The sequence below is a fragment of the Pseudophryne corroboree genome, chromosome 12, assembly GCF_028390025.1.
Source record: "Pseudophryne corroboree isolate aPseCor3 chromosome 12, aPseCor3.hap2, whole genome shotgun sequence".
Classification (NCBI taxonomy): domain Eukaryota; kingdom Metazoa; phylum Chordata; class Amphibia; order Anura; family Myobatrachidae; genus Pseudophryne; species Pseudophryne corroboree.
This window is the reverse complement of record NC_086455.1, coordinates 75,086,677-75,107,888: the sequence shown is the minus strand read 5'-3', so window position 1 is coordinate 75,107,888 and position 21,212 is coordinate 75,086,677. Positions and strand designations below refer to the sequence as shown.

General features: G+C 47.6%; 1 protein-coding gene across 2 annotated transcripts in view; it reads left to right on the top strand.

Annotated features, from left to right (window-relative positions):
- The window catches only part of CDAN1 (codanin 1), a 390,144-nt gene that overhangs the window by 176,747 nt on the left and 192,185 nt on the right, over positions 1-21,212 (top strand). For both annotated transcript variants that reach the window (XM_063947654.1, XM_063947653.1), the window contains exon 11: positions 20,789-20,997. In XM_063947654.1, the coding sequence (XP_063803724.1) occupies positions 20,789-20,997 (209 nt within the window). The remainder of the gene's footprint in view (positions 1-20,788; positions 20,998-21,212) is intronic.

Here is a 21,212-nt window from a genome sequence, read left to right as displayed (position 1 = left end):
AGGGTGCATCAAACGCCCCATGAATTTTTTAAAGTAAGAAAAATGATTTGTCCCCATGCTACATTTTTTAGAATTGTTAAGGATATATTGCATACAAATTTTGAAGAATCTGAGATGATATTTATGTGGCCCACCATGCCCCTGAAGATTAAAGATTTCTATTTATTTTAAATGCAATAACACTAGTTTTAACTTCTCTGATACAAGGACTTAAAACAATTTAGTAGGTTAATGATAAAGTGATTTATTCATTGTAAACAACTAAACAAAGAGATATAAGCAGAATTAGTGACGGAACAGTGAACAACATGTTACAGTTGGCTTATTACAAAGTTGAAACTCTTATTGCTGGCCGCTGGGCTTACGTAAGTTTGGTCTCTCTGTGATCATCTTCAGCTACTTGGAGTACATTTTGATAGTGCTCTTCCTTCTTAGCCGATGATAAGAAGTCTGAACTAAGCATGACACCACGTTCAGCACAATCATTGACAACATTCAATGCTTGAATATTTGTTTGTGAATTCTGATAAGCATCAGATTCTTTCCATTCACCAATGTCTTTCGTAAGAAAATCACTGTTTAGCTGAAGAATGTTAAACATAAACCATGAATCTATTTCTGATGTGACAAATCTGAAAAAGAAATAATGATTTGATTTATGTTTTGTGATTTGGATGGGAACAGCCATGATAGGCCCATGAGGCGTCATGCTGTTCCCTTTCTTTGTTATGTTCTTATGTTCTTAAATCATGTAAGACACGCATTCATGGCACACATACAAAAGTTGGCTTCATTTTGCTAAAGTTAGTTGTTTTGTATAATACAATACACCAGCTTTAGTACCAAGATACAGACAATTTTTGGGTGTGGAGGTGGACCACCTAAGTCAAATCGTACATCAAAAAAAATTTGCACAGTTGTTTCTCTTACGTCCTAGAGGATGCTGGGGACTCTGTAAGGACCATGGATATAGACGGGCTCCGCAGGAGACATGGGCACTATAAAGAACTTTAGAATGGGTGTGCACTGGCTCCTCCCTCTATGCCCCTCCTCCAGACCTCTGTTAGATCCTGTGCCCAGAGGAGACTGGGTGCATTACAGGGGAGCTCTCCTGAGTTTCTCTAAAAAAGACTTTTGTTAGGTTTTTTATTTTCAGGGAGCACTGCTGGCAACAGGCTCCCTGCATCGTGGGACTGAGGGGAGAGAAGCAGACCTATATAAATGTTAGGCTTTGCTTCTTAGGCTACTGGACACCATTAGCTCCAGAGGGTCGGAACGCAGGTCTCACCCTCGCCGTTCGTCCCGGAGCCGCGCCGCCGTCCTCCTCACAGAGCCGGAAGATAGAAGCCGGGTGAGTATAAGAAGAAAGAAGACTTCAAAGGCGGCAGAAGAGTTCAGATCTTCTCTGAGGTAACGCTGCGCGCCATTGCTCCCACACACAACACACACAGCGGGTGTAGGGCGCAGGGGGGGGGGGGGGGGGCGCCCTGGGCAGCAATAATAAACCTCTTGGGACTGGCTGACATATATGTATACTGCGGAGGCAGTATATTAAATAAACCCCCGCCAGTATTGAAAATTTGAGCGGGACCGAAGCCCGCCGGTGAGGGGGCGGAGCTTGATCCTCCAGCACTAACCAGCGCCATTTTCTCCACAGCACACTGCAGAGAGGCTGGCTCCCCGAACTCTCCCCTGCTGAACACGGTGACAGGGTGCAAAAAAGAGGGGGTGGGGCACATTTAATTGGCGCAGTGAGTGTATATATATATATAATTATATAAAAGCGCTGTTGTTACTGGGAATTTTGTTTCCAGTGTCAGGTGGCGCTGGGTGTGTGCTGGCATACTCTCTCTTTGTCTCTTCAAAGGGCCTTATTGGGGAACTGTCTCCATATAGATATATCCCTGAGTGTGTGGGGGTGTCGGTACGTGTGTGTCGGCATGTCTGAAGCGGAAGGCTCATCTAAGGAGGAGGTGGAGCAGATGATTGTGGTGTCTCCGTCGGCAACGCCGACACCTGATTGGTTGGATATGTTGAATGTTTTAAATGCAAATGTGTCCTTATTACATCAGAGATTGGACAAAGCAGAGTCCAGGGATAGGACAGGGAGTCAATCCATGGCTTTGACTGTGTCACAGGGCCCTTCAGGGTCTCAGAAACGTCCCCTGTCCCAAGTAGCAGGCACTGATACCGACACGGATTCTGACTCCAGTGTCAACTACGATGATGCGAGGTTACACCCAAGGGTGGACAAAAGTATACATTATATGATTATTGCAATAAAGGATGTTTTACATATCACAGATGACCCCTCTGTCCCTGACAAGAGGGTACACATGTTTAAGGAAAAGAAACCTGAGGTAACCTTTCCCCCATCCCATGAACTGAATGCGTTATTTGAAAAGGCTTGGGAAACTCCAGACAAGAAACTGCAGATTCCCAAGAGAATTGTGATGGCGTATCCTTTCCCTGCGCAGGACAGGTTACGGTGGGAATCCTCGCCCAGGGTGGACAAGGCGTTAACGCGCTTGTCCAAAAAGGTGGCGCTGCCGTCTCCAGACACGGCAGCCCTCAAGGATCCTGCTGATCGCAGACAGGAAACTACCTTAAAATCAATTTATGCACATACCGGGTGCCTTGCTCAGACCGGCAATAGCGTCGGCTTGGGTTTGTTGCGCTGTAGCAGCTTGGACGGATACTTTGTCAGCTGACATTGATACCATGGATAGGGATACCATTTTATTGACCTTAGGTCACATTAAAGACGCAGTCTTGTATATGAGAGACGCTCAGAGAGACGTTGGTCTGCTAGGTTCGAGAGCCAACGCCATGGCGATTTCTGCTAGGCGAGCCCTGTGGACCCGCCAATGGACGGGTGATGCCGACTCAAAGAGGCATATGGAAGTTTTGCCTTACAAAGGTGAGGATTTATTTGTCGAAGGTCTCGCGGACCTGGTTTCCACAGCTACCGCTGGTAAATCTACTTTTTTACCTTATGTTACCCCACAGCAAAAGAAAATGCTGCAATATCAGATGCAGTCCTTTCGGTCGCATAAGTCCAGAAGAGGTCGGGGCTCTTCCTTCCTCGCCAGAGGTAAGGGTAGAGGGAAAAGAATGCCTGCTACGGCTAGTTCCCAGGAGCAGAAGTCCTCCCCGGCTTCTACAAAATCCACCGCATGACGCTGGGGCTCCACTGAGGGAGTCCGCGCCGGTGGGGGCACGTCTTCGACTTTTGAGCCACGTCTGGGTTCAGTCAGAGGTGGTTCCTTGGGCGATGGAAATTGTATCCCAAGGATACAAGCTGGAATTCGAAGACGTGCCTCCTCGCCGTTTTTTTCAAATCGGCCTTACCAGCTTCTTCCCCGGAAAGGGGGATAGTTTTAGCTGCAATTCAAAAACTGTCAACAACAAGTGGTTGTTCGTGGTTCCCCTAGTTCAACAGTGGAAGGGGTACTATTCAACCCTATTTGTGGTCCCGAAACCGGATGGCTCGGTCAGACCCATTCGAAATTTAAAATCCCTAAACCTGTACTTGGAAAAGTTCAAATTCAGGATGGAATCGCTCCGGGCAGTTATCTCCAGCCTGGAAGGGGGGGATTTTATGGTGTCACTAGACATAAAGGATGCATACCTTCATGTCCCCATATATCCCCCTCATCAGGCGTACCTGAGATTCGCTGTACAGGACTGTCATTACCAGTTTCAGACGTTGCCGTTTGGGCTTTCCACGGCCCCGAGGATTTTCACCAAGGTAATGGCAGAAATGATGGTGCTCCTGCGCCGGCAGGGAGTCACAATTATCCCGTACTTGGACGATCTCCTGATAAAAGCGAGATCGAGAGATCAGTTGCTGAAAAGCGTGTCGCTCTCCCTTAGAGTGCTGCAGCAACATGGCTGGATTCTAAATCTACCAAAGTCACAGTTGGCTCCAACGACTCTGCTATCTTTCTTATGCATTATTCTGGACACGGAACAAAAGAGGGTTTTTCTCCCAATGGAAAAAGCCCAGGAACTCCAGAACATGGTCAGAGACCTGTTAAAACCGAAAAGAGTGTCAGTCCATCAATGCACTCGAGTACTGGGGAAAATGGTGGCGACCTACGAGGCCATTCCCTTCGGCAAGGTTTCATGCGAGGACGTTTCAGTGGGACCTTCTGGACAAGTGGTCCGGGTCCCATCTTCAAATTCATCAGAAAATAACCCTGTCCCCCAGGGCCAGGGTGTCTCTCCTGTGGTGGCTGCAGAGTGCTCACCTTCTAGAGGGTCGCAGGTTCGGCATTCAAGACTGGGTTCTGGTGACCACGGACGTGAGCCTCCGAGGATGGGGAGCAGTCACACAAGGAAGAAACTTTCAGGGGATATGGTCAAGCCAGGAGGCTTGTCTACACATCAACGTACTGAAATTGAGGGCCATATACAACGGCCTACGTCAAGCAGAGAATCTTCTTCGCGACCTACCGGTTCTGATTCAATCAGACGTCACAGCCGTGGCTCATGTAAACCGCCAAGGTGGAACAAGGAGCAGAGTGGCAATGGCGAAAGCCACCAGGATTCTGTGCTGGGTGGAAAATCACATAAGCGCTTTGACAGCAGTCTTCATTCCGGGAGTGGACAACTGGGAAGCAGACTTCCTCAACAGACACGATCTCCATCCAGGAGAGTGGGGACTTTATCAAGAAGTTTTTGCAGAGATAACAAGTAATTGGGGACTTCCTTAAATAGACATGATGGCGTCACGCCTCAACAAGAAGCTTCGGAGGTATTGTGCCAGGTCAAGGGACCCTCAGGCAGTAGCAGTGGACGCCCTGGTGACACCGTGGGTGTTTCAGTCGGTTTATGTGTTCCCTCCTCTTCCACTCATCTCAAAGATATTGAGAATCATAAGACGAAAAAGAGTGCAGACAATACTCATTGTTCCAGATTGGCCTTGAAGGGCCTGGTATTCAGATCTTCAGGAAATGCTCACAGAAGATCCGTGGCCTCTTCCTCTCAGAGAGGACCTGTTGCAACAGGGGCCCTGCGTGTTCCAAGACTTACCGCGGTTACGTTTGACGGCATGGCGGTTGAACACCAAATCCTAGCTGGGAAAAGCATTCCGGAAGAAGTCATCCCTACTCTGATAAAGGCTAGGAAGGAGGTGACGGCGAAACATTATCACCGTATCTGGAGAAAGTATGTATCTTGGTGTGAATCCAAGAATGCTCCTACGGAAGATTTCCATCTGGGCCGTTTTCTCCACTTTCTACAGACAGGAGTGGATATGGGCCTAAAATTAGGCTCCATTAAGGTACAGATTTCGGCCCTATCAATTTTCTTTCAGAAGGTATTGGCTTCTCTCCCAGAAGTCCAGACTTTTGTTAAGGGAGTGCTGCACATCAAGCCTCCTTTTGTGCCCCCAGTGGCACCATGGGACCTTAACGTGGTGTTACAGTTCCTAAAATCTCACTGGTTTGAGCCTCTTCAAACTGTTGAATTAAAATTTCTCACTTGGAAGGTGGTCATGTTGTTGGCCTTGGCATCTGCAAGGCGGGTGTCCGAATTTGCGGCTTTGTCTCACAAAAGCCCCTATCTGATTTTCCACGTGGATAGAGCAGAATTAAGGACTCGTCCTCAATTTTTGCCTAAGGTGGTTTCATATGAACCAACCTATTGTGGTACCTGTGGCTACGGGGGACTTGGAGGATTCCAAGTCCCTTGATGTAGTCAGGGCCTTAAAAATTTATGTAGCCAGGACGGCTCGGGTTAGGAAAACAGAGGCACTGTTTGTCCTGTATGCAGCCAACAAGCTTGGCGCTCCTGCTTCTAAACAGACTATTGCTCGCTGGATCTGTAACACGATTCAGCAGGCTCATTCTACGGCTGGATTGCCTTTACCTAATTCGGTAAAGGCCCATTCCACTAGGAAGGTGGGCTCTTCTTGGGCGGCTGCCCGAGGCGTCTCGGCATTACAGGTTTGCCGAGCGGCGACTTGGTCGGGTTCAAACACTTTTGCTAGATTCTACAAGTTTGATACCTTGGCTGAGGAGGACCTTATGTTTGCTTAATTGGTGCTGCAGAGTCATCCGCACTCTCCCGCCCGGTCTGGAGCTTTGGTATAATCCCCATGGTCCTTACGGAGTCCCCAGCATCCTCTAGGACGTAAGCGAAAATAAGATTTTAAACCTACCGGTAAATCTTTTTCTCCTAGTCCGTAGAGGATGCTGGGCGCCCGTCCCAGTGCGGACAAAATTCTGCAAGACTTGTATATAGTTATTGCTTACATAAGGGTTATGTTACAGTTTTGATCAGTCTCGGGCTGATGCTGTTTTGTTTCATACTGTTAACTGGTTCGTATGTTCCGAGTTGTACGGTGTGGATGGTGTGGGCTGGTATGTATCTTGTCCTTAGATTAACAAAAATCCTTTCCTCGTACTGTCCGTCTCCTCTGGGCACAGTTCTCTAACTGAGGTCTGGAGGAGGGGCATTGAGGGAGGAGCCAGTGCACACCCATCTAAAGTCTTTAGGGTGCCCATGTCTGCTGCGGAGCCCGTCTATTCCCCATGGTCCTAACGGAGTCCCCAGCATCCTCTACGGACTAGGAGAAAAAGATTTACCGGTAGGTTTAAAATCTTATTTTCTCTTACGTCCTAGAGGATGCTGGGGTCCAATTTAGTACTATGGGGTATAGACTGGTCCACCAGGAGCTACTGGCACTTTAAGAGTTTAATAGTGTGGGCTGGCCGCTCCCTCTATGCCCCTCCTACCAGACTAAGTTTAGAAAATGTGCCCGGAGGAGTCGGTCACAGCTAGGGGAGCTCCTAGGAGTTTTCTTAGTTTTTTATTTTTTAGAGCTAGGTTATAGGGAGGCTGCTGGCAACAGCCTCCCTGCTTGGTGGAACTTAGGGGGGGGGGGGGGGGGGAGTAAGAACCAACTTCATAAAGAGTTAATGGTTCTCTACTCCGCTGACAGGACACCGAGCTCCTGAGGGTGACGATCGCAAGCCCACGAGGCGACCGCTCACTCCCACAGCACGGCCGCCACCCCCTAACAGAGCCAGAAGAAAGAAGAATGGTGAGTACAGCGCTGGCGTCCCAGTTAGCGAGTCGCCGGCAGGTATGGCGGCACAAGGGTGGGAGCGCAGCACTGACAGGCTGCGCTCCAGTAAGGCTCAGCAACACTCTGTGTAGGCGCAGTGAGGGGCGTCCTGAGCCAGTGCAGATCACCCTACACTGGTCACGCTGCTAAAAGGGGCAAATCCCGCTGTTAGCTCCAGGAAACCTCAGGCCAGTTGAAACATTTAGTGCGGGAAGCCGTGCGCCATGTCGGGGGGCGGGGCTTCCTCTCAGAGCGGATCCAGCACTCACCAGCGCCATTTTCTCCCTGCAAGGACACTGACAAAGGAGCGCTGCCCTCCAAATAACTGCATTGCCTCATGGTACCAGGGTGTTATAGATGGGGTGTGTGTGATATCAATACTAACTACTCTATTAAGGGTAGTTAGTCAACAGCGGCCTTTTATCATAATAATTGCCTACAGGGGTGCGGTGTGGCTTATTCCTTATACTTTGTGTCTCTCTGAAGGTACTCTGGGGGAAACTGTTTCTGACATTTTCCTGTGTGTGTATATCCCACATTACCATGTCTAAGGACTCTGTGTCCTGTGCTCCAGAGTGTTTATCTTTTCCTGAGGAGTCTATTGCATGTACTCAGCCTTCTGAATCCGAATCCCCATGGGTGGATTCTTTAAGGGGAATGATATCCCAGATTTCTACTAGGATGTCCCATACTGAAAGGGAGATGCAGGTTTTGAAAAAAATCTGTGGAGGGCTTAAAGTATTCAACCCCTACTAATATAGACCCACCTACAGACCCTCAAAAACGTACACTTGCCCAGATAATGCAAGTTGACACTGATACCGACTGGGGACGGTGATGGGGATATGCAGGGGGGAGACGCATCCCTTGCTAAAGGGGTGCAATTGATGATTGAAGCAATCAGGGATGTGTTGCATATTTATGAGAAAATGCCTGAGCAAGAAGAAGAATCTTATTTTAGAGTAAATAAGAAATCCTTGCTTACTTTCCCTGCTTCTAAGGAGTTAAACTCATTGTTTGAAAGTCCTGGGAAAACCCAGAGAAAAAATTCCAGATTCCTAAAAGAATTCTCATAGCTTTTCCTTTCCCTGAAGAGGACAGAAAAAAGTGGGAAAACCCACCTATAGTTGACGCTTCTGTATCTAGATTGTCAAAAAAGATGGTTTTACCTGTCCCTGGTTCAACCGCCTTAAAGGAGCCGGCTGACCGCAAGATTGAGACTACGCTCAAATCACTATACACAGGACAAACAAAAATTGAAACAGTAACTTGCGCCTAAGCTGCGGCTTGGAACTCGCCCAAAAAGAGCACAACTTCTTTCAAGATATAGCGATAAACAGAAGAGTGACTCCCAAACGTGATAAGAAACACATCTATTAATGGATTCAAAGGTTTGCTGTAGATTCCAAATTATCACCAGGAACTGACCTGCTATACAAAAAATGCGTTCCCATAAAGGTTTGTTTAAAAAAAAAAAAAAACATATATCCGGATTATATACTCTAAGGGTGTGTACACACGGTGAGATATTTTCTTTCGAATTTGACTATATAGTCAAAATCGCAAGAAAAGTTAGTGCAGATCGCAAGAAAAGATAGACTGTGCAGGCAAGTCAATCCTTGCTAGATCGGTGTACTATCTAGTTCATCTCACATGTCAATGACATCTCACATAAGCCAAAATTGTAAGCACACAGTTCATATCTCAAGAAAAGTTAGTCAAAATCTGTGCTATCTGGGCTCCGGGGAGTTCAAGGGATATCGCAAGTGAAAATCGGGCATAGCAAGGATCTCACCGTGTGTACACACCCTTAAGGTCATTCACATATGGCCCATCTGAACGTGGCTTACCTTTATAATAAGCCCTATATGCGCTGAAAGGTATCTTTCTGAGTCCTTGCTTGTATACGGACCTTCTATACCCACATCCGATGGTTCCAATGTTTTGATAGACCAGCAGACTTAAAAACTAATTCCATATTAAAAATAACATTTATTTCCACAGTGTTTGTTGAAATAAATGTTATTTTTAATATGGAATAAGTTTTTAAATGCAGACCTTTGAATCCATTAATAGATGTGTTTCTTATCACGTTTATTTGAGGATCGTGAGGATATGTGGACCTGAAATTTGTATAGCAGCGCTTGGGAGGCACTCTTCTGTTTATTGCTTAATCACTATACACAGCTACAGGCGGGGCATTAAGGCCCGCTATTGCTTGTGCGTGGATTTCTAAAGCTATAGTAAAGTGGTCAGGCACATTACTTGAGGATTTAGATACTATGGATAGGAGTGACATTGACTTGTTTTTACGTCACATACAGGATTCTGTAGGTTTCATGGTGAAGGCCATGAAGGACATTGGCCTGCTTAATGCAAGGACTACTTCCATGGCAGTCTCGGCACGCAGAGGACTAAGTAAGCTCTGGATGCGTGCATATCCACGGCAACTGCGGGTAAGTCGGCCTTTCTTCCCTCCGCAGCTGCACCGGCTCGGAAGTCTTATCCTACGCATGCACTGCAGTACTTTCGGACCGCTAAATGTAAAAAATCCAAAACCCCCCCCTATCTTTAGAGGACCTTTAGAGGAGGTCGGGGAAAGTCCAGAAAACCTGCTCCAACAGGTTCCCAGGAACAGAAACCAGGTTCTGCTTCCTCAAAATCTTCATCATGATGGTGGACCTCCCAGCCTGGAGATCGGACAGGGGGGAGCGAGACTAAAAGATTTCAGTCACGTCTGGGCGTCATCTTGCCTGGACCCCTGGGTGACAGATATTGTTGCCCATGGGTACAGACTGGAGTTTCAGGAACTCCCACCTCACAGATTCTTCAAATCAGGCTTACCAGTTTCGCTGACAGAAAGTGCTATCCTACAGGAAGCCATTAAAAAATTGGTACGAACAAATGTTGTTGTTCCAGTTCCACCTCACCTAATAACCAAGGGTTATTACTCAAACCTGTTTGTGGTACCGAAACCGGACGGTTCGGTAAGGCCTATTTCTCTTACGTCCTAGAGGATGCTGGGGTCCACATTAGTACCATGGGGTATAGACGGGTCCACTAGGAGCCATTGTCACTTTGAGTTTGAGAGTGTGGGCTGACTCCTCCCTCTATGCCCCTCCTACCAGACTCAGTTTAGAAAATGTGCCCGGTGGAGCCAGTCACAGCTAGGGGTGCTCTACAGAGCTTTCCTAGTAAAATGTTCTTTTAGAGTTTTTTTTGTTTTACAGGAAGGCTGCTGGCAACAGCCTCCCTGCAGCGAGGGACTGAGGGGGAAAGCAGTGTCCGCCCTGCGGGGTCTGAGCCACTGTCTCCGCTGACTGGACACTGAGCTCCAGAGGGGTCTGATCGTTTTCCGCCAAAGGGGACCGCTCGCCCCAGCAGCATGCCGCCACCCCCTTGCAGAGCTGAAGAATCGGTGGCGAGTGAGACACAGACCTCCCTAGCAAGCTGGGGGTCAGTGTGAAGATGGCGGCATCAGGGTAGGAGCGCAGTATTAACTGCGCTCCGGGGATGGCTCAGCGGTACATTGTGCGGCGCTGTGAGGGGCACCCTGAGCCAGCACTACACCCTACACTGGTCCAGAAGCCTGTCGGGGTCCCAGAATCTCAGCCAGCACTCTATCCTCATGCCAGTATAAGCAGAAGATGAGCGGGAAGACAGCGCCATTTTGGGGGCGGTGCTTCTCCGAGCGGACCAAGCTGCGTTTCAGCGCCATTTCCTGCCTTCACAGCGCTGACCAGGAAAGAAGGTCCTTCCACAGCAACTCCAGCTATCTGTAAACTGTACCAAGGGGTTGTAGAAGGGGGGTGGGGGAGGCTACAATACGACTGTGATCCTATTATGGTACACAGTCAGTGCTGACAAGGGGTCTCCCTTTGGTAAAAGCGCTGTGTGTGGGTTGGCTCCAATCTCTGTGTCTCTCTTGCCATTCTTCTGGGGGAAACTCTGTCTGCCCTCACCTGTGTGCGTGTGGAGTGTTTGGTGGTCTCCTTTAGCTATGTCCAGGGACACTGTGTCATATGCTGCGGAGGATATGTCCTCACAGGATGATCCCATTCCATGTAATCAGGATAACACTGGTTTAGCACACATTCCAGCAAGAGAACCTGAATGTTTCCTGAATATTGGATTACTTAGATTTCTCTTACGTCCTAGAGGATGCTGGGGTCCACATTAGTACCATGGGGTATAGACGGGTCCACCAGGAGCCATTGGCACTTTTAAGAGTTTGAGAGTGTGGGCTGGCTCCTCCCTCTATGCCCCTCCTACCAGACTCAGTTTAATAAATGTGCCCGGAGGAGCCGGTCACAGCTAGGAGAGCTCTCCTGAGCTTTCCTGGAAAAGTTTTAACTATAGTTTGTTTTTTTCACAGGAGGCTGTTGGCAACAGCCTGCCTGCAGCGTGTGACTAAGGGAGGGAGCAGTGTCCGCCCTGCGGGGTCTGAGCCACTGACTCCGCTGACTGGACATTGAGCTCCAGAGGGGTCTGATCGGTCTCCGCCACAGGGGAACCGCACGCCCCAGCAGCATGCCGCCGACCCCTTACAAAGCTGTGGTGAGTTAGTCACCGCCCCCCCTAGCAAGCTGGGGGCCGGTGTGAAGATAGCGGCAATGGGGAAGGAGCACGGTATTACCAGAGGCACAAGGTGCGGCGCTGTGAGGGACGCCCTGGGCAGTGCTTACCCCCAACACTGGTCAGCGAGCCTGTCGGGGTCCAGGGATCTCAGCCAGCAACTTTCCTCAGGCCAGTATAATAACCTGAAGAGCGGGAAGACAGCGCCATTAAGGGGGCGGAGCTTCTCAGAGCGGACCCAGCAGCTTTCCATCGCTATTTTCCTGCAGGCAAGCTGAAAGGAAGATACAGGTCCCACCACAGCAACTCCAGCTTACTGTATACGGTACCAAGGGGTTGTAGAAGGGAGGGGAGGCTGTTATTTGACTGTGTGTCCTACTAAGGAGCGCTGTACAAGTCAGCGCTTTTAAGGGGTTTCTCCTTACAAACAAAGCGCTGTGTGGGTTGGCTCCAATCTCTGTCTCTCTCTTGCCATTCTTGGGGGGGGGGGGGGGATCTCTGTCTGCCCCCACCTGTGTGTGTGTGGAGTGTTTGGTGGTCTCCATTTAGCTATGTCCAGGGACACTGTGTCATATGCTGCAGAGGATTTATCCTCCCAGGATGATCCCATTCCATGTAATCAGGTTAGCACTGGTTTAGCACAGATTCCAGCAAGGGAACCAGAGTGGTTTTCCTCTATCAAAACTTGGATTTCTCAGATTTCTGACAGCGTTGCTAGTAATGAATCTGCAACCCAGGTATTGCAGACCTCTATGGCTGTATGGCCCTTGTCTGGTACCTCAGGACACCCTGCTATATACCCCCACAAACGTGCGCTTGTGCAGGTAACACAAGACGACACGGATACCGATACTGACACTACAGATGGTGATGGGGGTTACGGGGATCTGCATCTCTTGCAAGGGGGATGCAACTTTCGATAGAGGCTATCAGAGATGTTAAATATTAATGATACCACACCTGATCAGGTTGAGGAGGCTTTTTTCACAGAAAATAAAAAAGCCTCGCTGACCTTCCCTGCGTCAAAGGAATTTTTGAAAAAGCATGGGTAAACCCTGAAAAGAAATTTCAGATCCCAAAAAGGGTACTGGTAGCTTTTCATTTCCCTGACGAGGACAGGGAAAAATGGGAAAACCCTCCAATTGTTGACGCATCTGTGTCCAGACTCTCAAAAATGGTGGTTTTCTCTGTTCCAGGTTCTACCGCCTTAAAGGAGCCAGCAGATAGAAAGATTGATAATACGCTTAAATCAATGGCCCTCATTCCGAGTTGTTCGCTCGCAAGCTGCTTTTAGCAGCTTTGCACACGCTAAGCCGCCGCCTACTGGGAGTGAATCTTTGCTTATCAAAATTGCGAACGAAAGATTCGCAATATTGCGAAAAGACTTCTCTGTGCAGTTTCTGAGTAGCTCGAGACTTACTCTTCCAGTGCGATCAGTTCAGTGCTTGTCGTTCCTGGTTTGACGTCACAAACACACCCAGCGTTCGCCCAGACACTCCTCCGTTTCTCCAGCCACTCCCGCGTTTTTCCCAGAAACGGTAGCGTTTTTTCACACACTCCCATAAAACGGCCAGTTTCCGCCCAGAAACACCAACTTCCTGTCAATCACATTACGATCACCAGAACGAAGAAAAAACCTTGTAATGCCGTGAGTAAAATACTAAACTTCTTAGCAAATTTACTTGGCGCAGTCGCAGTGCGAACATTGCGTATGCGCAATTAGCGGAAAATCGCTGCGATGCGAAGAAAATTACAGAGCGAACAACTCGGAATGACCACCAATGTACACTGCTTCTGGGGCCATGTTACGTCCCACTATTGCTACTGCATGGATAGCAAAAGCAATAATGAAGTGGTCGGCTACCTTGCTTGAGGATTTGGATACAATGGATAGGGATGACGTTGCATTATTTTTACGCAACATACATGATTCTGCGGGTTTTATGGTTGACTCCATGAAAAACCTGGGTTACATGGCTGTGGGAATTTCTTCCATGTCTGTTTCAGCTCGTTGGGGACTGTATCTGCGCCAGTGGTCGGGCGACGCGGAATCCAGAAGAAGTGTGGAGTCGCTGCCCTATACAGGTCAGGCTCTCTTTGGGGAAGCTCTAGATGCGTGGATTTCTACCGCCACAGCGGGTAAGTCTCAGTTTCTACCCTCAGCAGCACCTGCTCCGAAGAAATCATTCTCCTCAGCTGCTCAGCAGTCCTTTCGGCCTAACAAGCCTAGAAAGGACAGGACTTCCAATACCTTCTTTAGGGGAGGTCGAGTTAAGTCCAAGAAACCTGCCGCTGCAGGTTCCCAGGAACAAAAGCCTGTGTCAAGTACCCCTAAGTCCTCCGCATGACAGTGGACAGCTAGCCCCGATGGTGGGGCCCGTGGGAGCGAGACTCAGACATTTCAGTCATGTCTGGGTGTCGTCCTGCCTGGATTCCTGGGTACTAGATATTGTGTCTCAGGGATACAGACTGGAATTTCAAAGTCTCCCTCCGCACCGCTTTTTCAAATCAGGCTTACCAACTCTGTTGGAGGACAGCACAGTTCTTCAGGACGCTGTCCAGAAGCTGGTGGATGCACAGGTCATTGTGCCAGTACCACCTCACATGCTGACCAAAGGTTACTATTCGAACCTTTTAATGGTACCGAAACTGGATGGATCGGTCAGGCCCATTCTGAACCTAAAATCATTGAACCCCTTTCTAAAGGAGTTCAAGTTCAAGATGGTGTCTCTCAGGGTGGTGATATCAGGTCTGGAAGAGGGGGAATTCTTAGTGTCACTGGATATCAAGGATGCGTACCTTCACATTCCGATCTGGCTGCCGCATCAGGCTTATCTCCGTTACACATTGCTGGACTGTCATTATCAGTTCCAGGCCCTGCCATTCGGACTCTCCACCGCACCGAGGGTATTTACCAAGGTGATGGCGGAAATGATGATACTACTACGAAAACAGGGTGTGAACATCTTTCCTTATCTGGACAATCTCCTGATAAAGGCGGCGTCCAGGGAGAAGCTACTGCAGTCCATTGTTCTCACAACACGACTGCTCCAGAGTCACGGTTGGATTCTGAACCTTCCAAAGTCGCATTTGGAACCAACCCAGAGGTTGTCTTTTCTAGGAATGATCCTGGATACGGAAGTGCAGAGGGTGTTTCTTCCGCAGGAAAATGCGTTGGTGATACAAGCTATGGTCCGGGATGTCCTGAAGCCACCCCGGGTGTCAGTTCATCAATGCATCCGCCTATTGGGAAGGATGGTGGCCTCTTACAAGGCTCTCCAGTACGGGAGGTTCCATGATCGGCCCTTCCAACTGGATCTCCTGGACAAGTGGTCAGGATCTCACCTCCACATGCACCAGCGAATTCTTCTGTCACCAAAGGCAAGGATTTCACTCCTCTGGTGGCTTCAGCTACCTCACCTCCTGGAAGGCCGCCGTTTCAGGATTCAGGACTGAGTCCTGCTAACAACGGATGCGAGCCTCAGGGGCTGGGGTGCGGTCACTCAAGGAGTAACCTTCCAGGGAAGGTGGTCAAGCCTGGAAGCCGGCCTGCCCATCAGCATTCTGGAACTAAGAGCCGTCTACAACGGTCTTCTTCAGGCGGCCCCTCTTCTAAGAAATCGGGCCATTCAAGTGCAGTCGGACAGTGTAACAACAGTGGCTTACATAAACCAACAGGGCGGAACGAAGAGCAGAGCGGCAATGTCAGAGGTGTCAAGAATACTCCACTGGATAGCACGCGTTGGCGCTGTCAGCCATCTTCATTCCGGGAGTAGACAACTGAGAAGCAGACTTCCTCAGCAGACACGATCTCCATCCAGGAGAGTGGGGACTCCATTCAGAGGTGTTCAAGGACATAACGGATCTTTGGGGCTTTCCCCAAATAGACATTATGGCCTCTCGTCTCAACAAGAAGCTTTGGCGTTATTGTTCCAGGTCGAGGGACCCACAGGCAGTAGCAGTGGACGCCCTGGTATCTCCGTGGGTATTCCAGTCAGTGTATGTGTTTCCTCCACTCCCACTCATCCCAAGAATCCTAAAGCTCGTAAGGAGAACAAGGGTTCAAGCGATCCTCATTGCCCCGGACTGGCCAAGAAGGGCTTGGTACGCGGACCTTCTGAATCTACTGCAAGAAGATCCGAGGCCTCTTCCATTTCGGGAGGAAGAGCTACAGCAAGGGCCATTCGCCTATCAAGACTTACCGCGGCTACGTTTGACAGCATGGAAGTTGAGCGCCTGATTCTGGCTCAGAAGGGCATTCCGAAGACGGTTATTCCTACCCTCATACAGGCTAGGAAAGGGGTAACGTCTAAACATTACCATCATATTTGGAAGAAATATATCTCTTGGTGTGAGTCCAAGAGCTTTCCTGCGGTGGAGTTTCAACTGGGACGTTTCCTTCTCTTCCTGCAAGCAGGAGTGGATATTGGCCTGCGATTGAGGTCTGTGAAGGTCCAGATTTCGTCCCTATCTGTTTTCTTTGAGAAACAATTGGCTGCCCTCCCTGAGGTTCAGACCTTTTTGAATGGTGTTCTGCATATCCAACCTCCCTTTGTACCGCCTACGGCACCCTGGGACCTTAACATGGTGTTGCAGTTCCTCCAGTCGGATTGGTTTGAGCCTCCACAGGAGGTGGAGGTCAAATTTCTCACATAGAAGGCGGTCACTTTGTTGGCCTTAGCTTCTGCTAGGCGGGTGTCCGAGCTGTGGGCTTTATCCTGTAAAAGCCCTTACTTGATATTCCACGAAGATAGAGCTGAGCTCCGGACACGCCAGCAGTTTCTTCCAAAGGTTGTGTCGGCATTTCATATCAACCAACCTATTGTGGTGCCAGTGGCTACTGACTCCTCTATTACATCAAAGTCCTTGGATGTCGTAAGGGCTCTGAAAATTTGTGTGAAGAGAACTTCTCGTCACAGAAAGTCAGACTCTTTGTTTGTCCTGTATGATCCCAAGAAGATTGGGTGTCCTGCTTCTAAGCAGATGATATCTCGCGGTATTAGGTTCACTATCCAGCATGCTTATTCTACTGCAGGATTGCCATGTCCAAAATCTGTTAAGTCCCACTCTACTCGTAAGGTGGAGTCTTCCTGGGCGGCTGCCCGGGGTGTCTCGGCATTACAACTTTGCCGAGCAGCAACTTGGTCTGGGTCGAACACGTTTGCAAAGTTTTACAAGTTCAATATTTTGGCCTCTGATGATCTGAAGTTCAGTCAATCAGTTCTGCAGGAGCCTATGCGCACTCCCTCCATTTCTGGGAGCTTTGGTACATCCCCATGGTACTAATGTGGACCCCAGCATCCTCTAGGACGTAAGAGAAAATAGGATTTTGGTTACCTACCGGTAAATCCTTTTCTCGTAGTCCGTAGAGGTTGCTTGGCGCCCACCCAGTGCTTTGTTTTCCTGCAACCGTTATCTGGTTCAGTACTTCTTTGGTTTAGTTATGTACTGCATTGTTACTTGGTAAGTAATGTTTCGGCAGGTGCTGAGTGTTTCAAGCTAGTTAGCTTGATGTGGCTTGTATGTGTGAGCAGGTATGAATCTCGCCACTATCTGTGTTAAATCCTTTTCTCGAAGATGTCCGTCTCCTCGGGCACAGTTTCTAGACTGAGTCTGGTAGGAGAGGCATAGAAGGAGGAGCCAGTTCAAACTCTTAAAAGTGCCAATGGCTCCTGGTGGACCAGTCTATACACCATGGTACTATTGTGGACCCCAGCATCCTCTACGGACTACGAGAAAAGAATTTACCGGTAGGTAACCAAAATCCTATTTTTTGGTTTACAACATAATTCCATGTGTGTTCTTTCATAGTTTTGATGTCTTCAGTATTAATCTACAATGTAGAAAATAACTAAAATAAATAAAAACCTTTGAATGAGAAGGTGTGTCCAATCTTTTGACTTCTTATGGCACTCAATTTCCATGTTATATTCCAGAGTACCTTCCTCTAGGTCCATACAGATAGATGGGTTCCATTACCGGGACGACATATCTCCACCTTGTGGTAAAGAACCAGGCGTTACTTCTTTGGATTTTTCAAAATAGTGAATCAAATTGTATTCAAGCCAATATCATGTCATCAAAGTGCAAGCATAGTGCAGTTCATCAACATTTCAACGCCTTCCCAGCATTTTTTTCAAGGTGTTATGCCATGTGGAAAATGTGAAACATAACAGAACTTAACAAACAATGTATAAGGCCATTTCTTACCTGAAAAGGGCCATCTCCGCCCGCTGCAGCCAGTGCGTCACCGGACCGAGATCTTCTGTCGAGAGCACTTCCAGTCGCAGAGGCGGGCGCAATGACGCAGCCCGCTTCTGCTTCCCTCGTTGCCTGGCAACGCCACGTCTCGTGTCAGGTCTCCGGGGGAGCCGTCACTGTGGGAGGGGGAGATATACAGCAGAGTGTACATCATAATAAGCAAAATAGTGAACAAATACCCAGTGTCCTCGTGTCAAAAAAATTAGTAAAACAAGATTAAAAATCGTAGATGCCTGGATGGCTAACTGCCTGTTGAGTGCAAAAATTACATATACTGTAGATAGAAAAAATCATATGTACAAAAGGATCCGCTAGGGTAAATTACAGTATTGTGGATGCCCAGCATACTTTGATACTTTAACGGGCACTTGTCAACCAGGGGGAGAAAATCTACAACAGGCCTGAAGTGTATGCACAGATTGTTAGTGTACAAGTTAATACTCAGCTAGGAGCGTTAACTGCATAACAAACCTAGACTGACCTGACCTAAGGTGGTCCATACTGACCAAACACTACCCTTAAACATTTTAAAGGAAAACATTCCACAGTAACTGTTAATTGAGCCCACTGAGGGTCATGGAGTCCAGCATGTAAATCCATGATCTATGTGGGACAGACAATAAGAACTTTCCGAGAGCGCATGGCACTCCATAGGTCAGCCAGAAGGGCAGCACTTGACAGGAAAGGCAATGACCAACCGGTGGCACTAATCACATATTGGCACAATTGAAGTATATGATCATAGATCATGTGCTGAAACCTGTTAGGGGAGGGGACAGAGTCAGGACTCTCTTACAAAAAGAGTCCAAATGGATTTACATGCTCGACTCCCTGACCCCCAGTGGGCTCAGTGGCAGCCTTAGGCTGGGGGCGGGAAATAGGGGAATTAATCAGTTGTTTAATAGTTGTTCATTCCTTTGCCACGCCTCCTTGGATGTGGTCAGGGCACTCTTGATCTACGTCAGTGATGGCTAACCTTGACACTCCAGCTGTTGTTGAACTACACATCCCAGCATGCCCTGCATCAGTTGTGCTATTTGGCCATGCTAAAACTGATGTAGGGCATGCTGGGATGTGTAGTTCAACAACAGCTGGAGTGTCAAGGTTAGCCATCACTGATCTACTTGGACTTGAACACAGGCTGTTAGGAATTCAGACTCCTTACTTTCTACAAGCCGGACTGGCTGTCTACCAAGCAGACCTTTGCCTTCTGTCTTCACTTTACACTCCTAAACTGCCTGGTCTGGCCTTGTTGCATACCCATTTCACTAGGGTGGTTGAGGCTTCCTGGGCAGCCCATCGTGGTGCATCTGTGGAGCAGTTTTTGCAAAGCTGCCACATGGTCTTCTGCCCGTACCCCGATACCGTCGTCTGATTCTGCTAGTTTGACACCTTTGCCTAGCCTGATGCTAGTTTTGGTCGAAGGGTGTTAGGTGCCGCATTCAGGTGTTCCCTTCCTTGAAGGGGACAGCTTTAGGATGTCCCACAGTTATCCCAGTATTCCCCATGGCTGAAAAGAGAAAAAGGGATTTTTGTTCTTATCTGTTAAATCCTTTTCTCTGAAGCCATATGTGACACTAGGCGCTCACCTTGTTGCTCCTGACTCCGGCTACTAACTCAGCTGTCTCTTGTATGCTTGTTGTATGTGTGGACGGATTACCTCTCCTCTACTGCTTCGCTGTCTCCCTGTCGTTGGGCTTGTCCACTAACTGAGGGGATGGGGTGTAGGGGAGCGGCAGCCTGTGCTGTTGTGAGTTAAAAATGATTTGGTGCACAGGCTCCGCTGCTCCACTGTGTACCCACAGTCATCCCAGTGTCCCCCATAGCTTCAGAGAAAAGTATCCCTGGGATTTCTAGCCTATCAATAAAAAATTGATAGATGAAATTCCACTCTGATATTTTTCTTGATTACAGGTTCCCATAAATTTGACAACATGTAAAAAATGAAACGCATATACAGTAGTGTGGTATTCAGTATTTATAAGTAAGATGAAGCTTTTTGTCTGTCATTTCACCAGCAGTAATTCCTAACCTACTGCTCAGTGACTTTTTCAGTCTGTCTCTCTCTTCCTACACTCTATCTCTCTCACCACACTCTCTCTCTTTCATATATATATATATCCATTTAATTAATGCGTGTATCCAATAACTATTACAATCACAAAGCATAAAACTCAAAACCAATCATTCAAACCCAGATAAGTATGTAAAATGACAAAATATTTTTTAACTGTACATTTATTTTTATTTATTTTTATACGAGTGTTATTTCACTCAAGTTTGATTTGTATTTCTTTTTTTTTATTTGTTATTTTATAAGTTATGTTTTGGTCTCAGAGTTGTAAAGTCCATTACTGCACAGTGCAGGGGTGTACTACGATTGGTCGGCTGTCGGTATCCTGGTGGCCATCATACCGGCACCGGGATCCTGACAGCCAGAATGTCGGCAGCGGGGCGAGCGCAAAAGAGCCCTTTATTGCATTTTATTTATTTCCATTTTTTTTCTCTAATCAAAACATGGAGAATGATAAAGTGGCAAGAGATAAAGTGCCAACCAATCAGATCCTAACTTTCAATTTCTAAACACAGCCTGTAACCTGAGTTAGAAGCTGATTGATTAGTGGCTTATCTCTCTCTACTGTATCTCTTTCCATGCTTTGATAAATAACTCCCTTAATGTGCTAAATATGGTCTGTTGGTTTAAAAACATGTCCATATTGATATACCCACCCCAGAGTCATGAATGTGTATGATTCATGTTTGCATTTGTAACATAGGGGTTACTAATTGCTAACACCAGGTCTTGCAGGCATTACCAAAAGAAATAAATAAGTCTTCCTTTCAGTTTTTTATTTTTTTTATGTATTTTTATTTCAGATGTGTAAGGGAACAAGTGGCGGTATGGGAGGTGCTGGTGACAATCCAGACCAGAATGTGCTCAATATGATTGGATCGGACAACCTTAACAGACTGAAACGATTGCAAGAGAGATTTGTGACCCCTCCAAGTGTTGGTGGCCCCTGTCCTCCTCCTTCCTTTCCTGGGTTCCAGGAATTCTTCCGAGATTTCATACTCAGTGCAGGAAGGTAAATGCTGCTGTGTACGGTTTTCTTTTAGTACTCCATCATGTAGGTGCGCTTATGTTCATATATCTTTACTACTACTTTTTTTTTTAATCTTGTATATGTTTAAATAAAATATATGTAGAATGTACAGTAGATTTATATTATGAAATCATTTATGCTTTGTTTTTATTTGCATGAACTCTGACCTCATTCTCAGCTAAGTTGCTTCATACTTT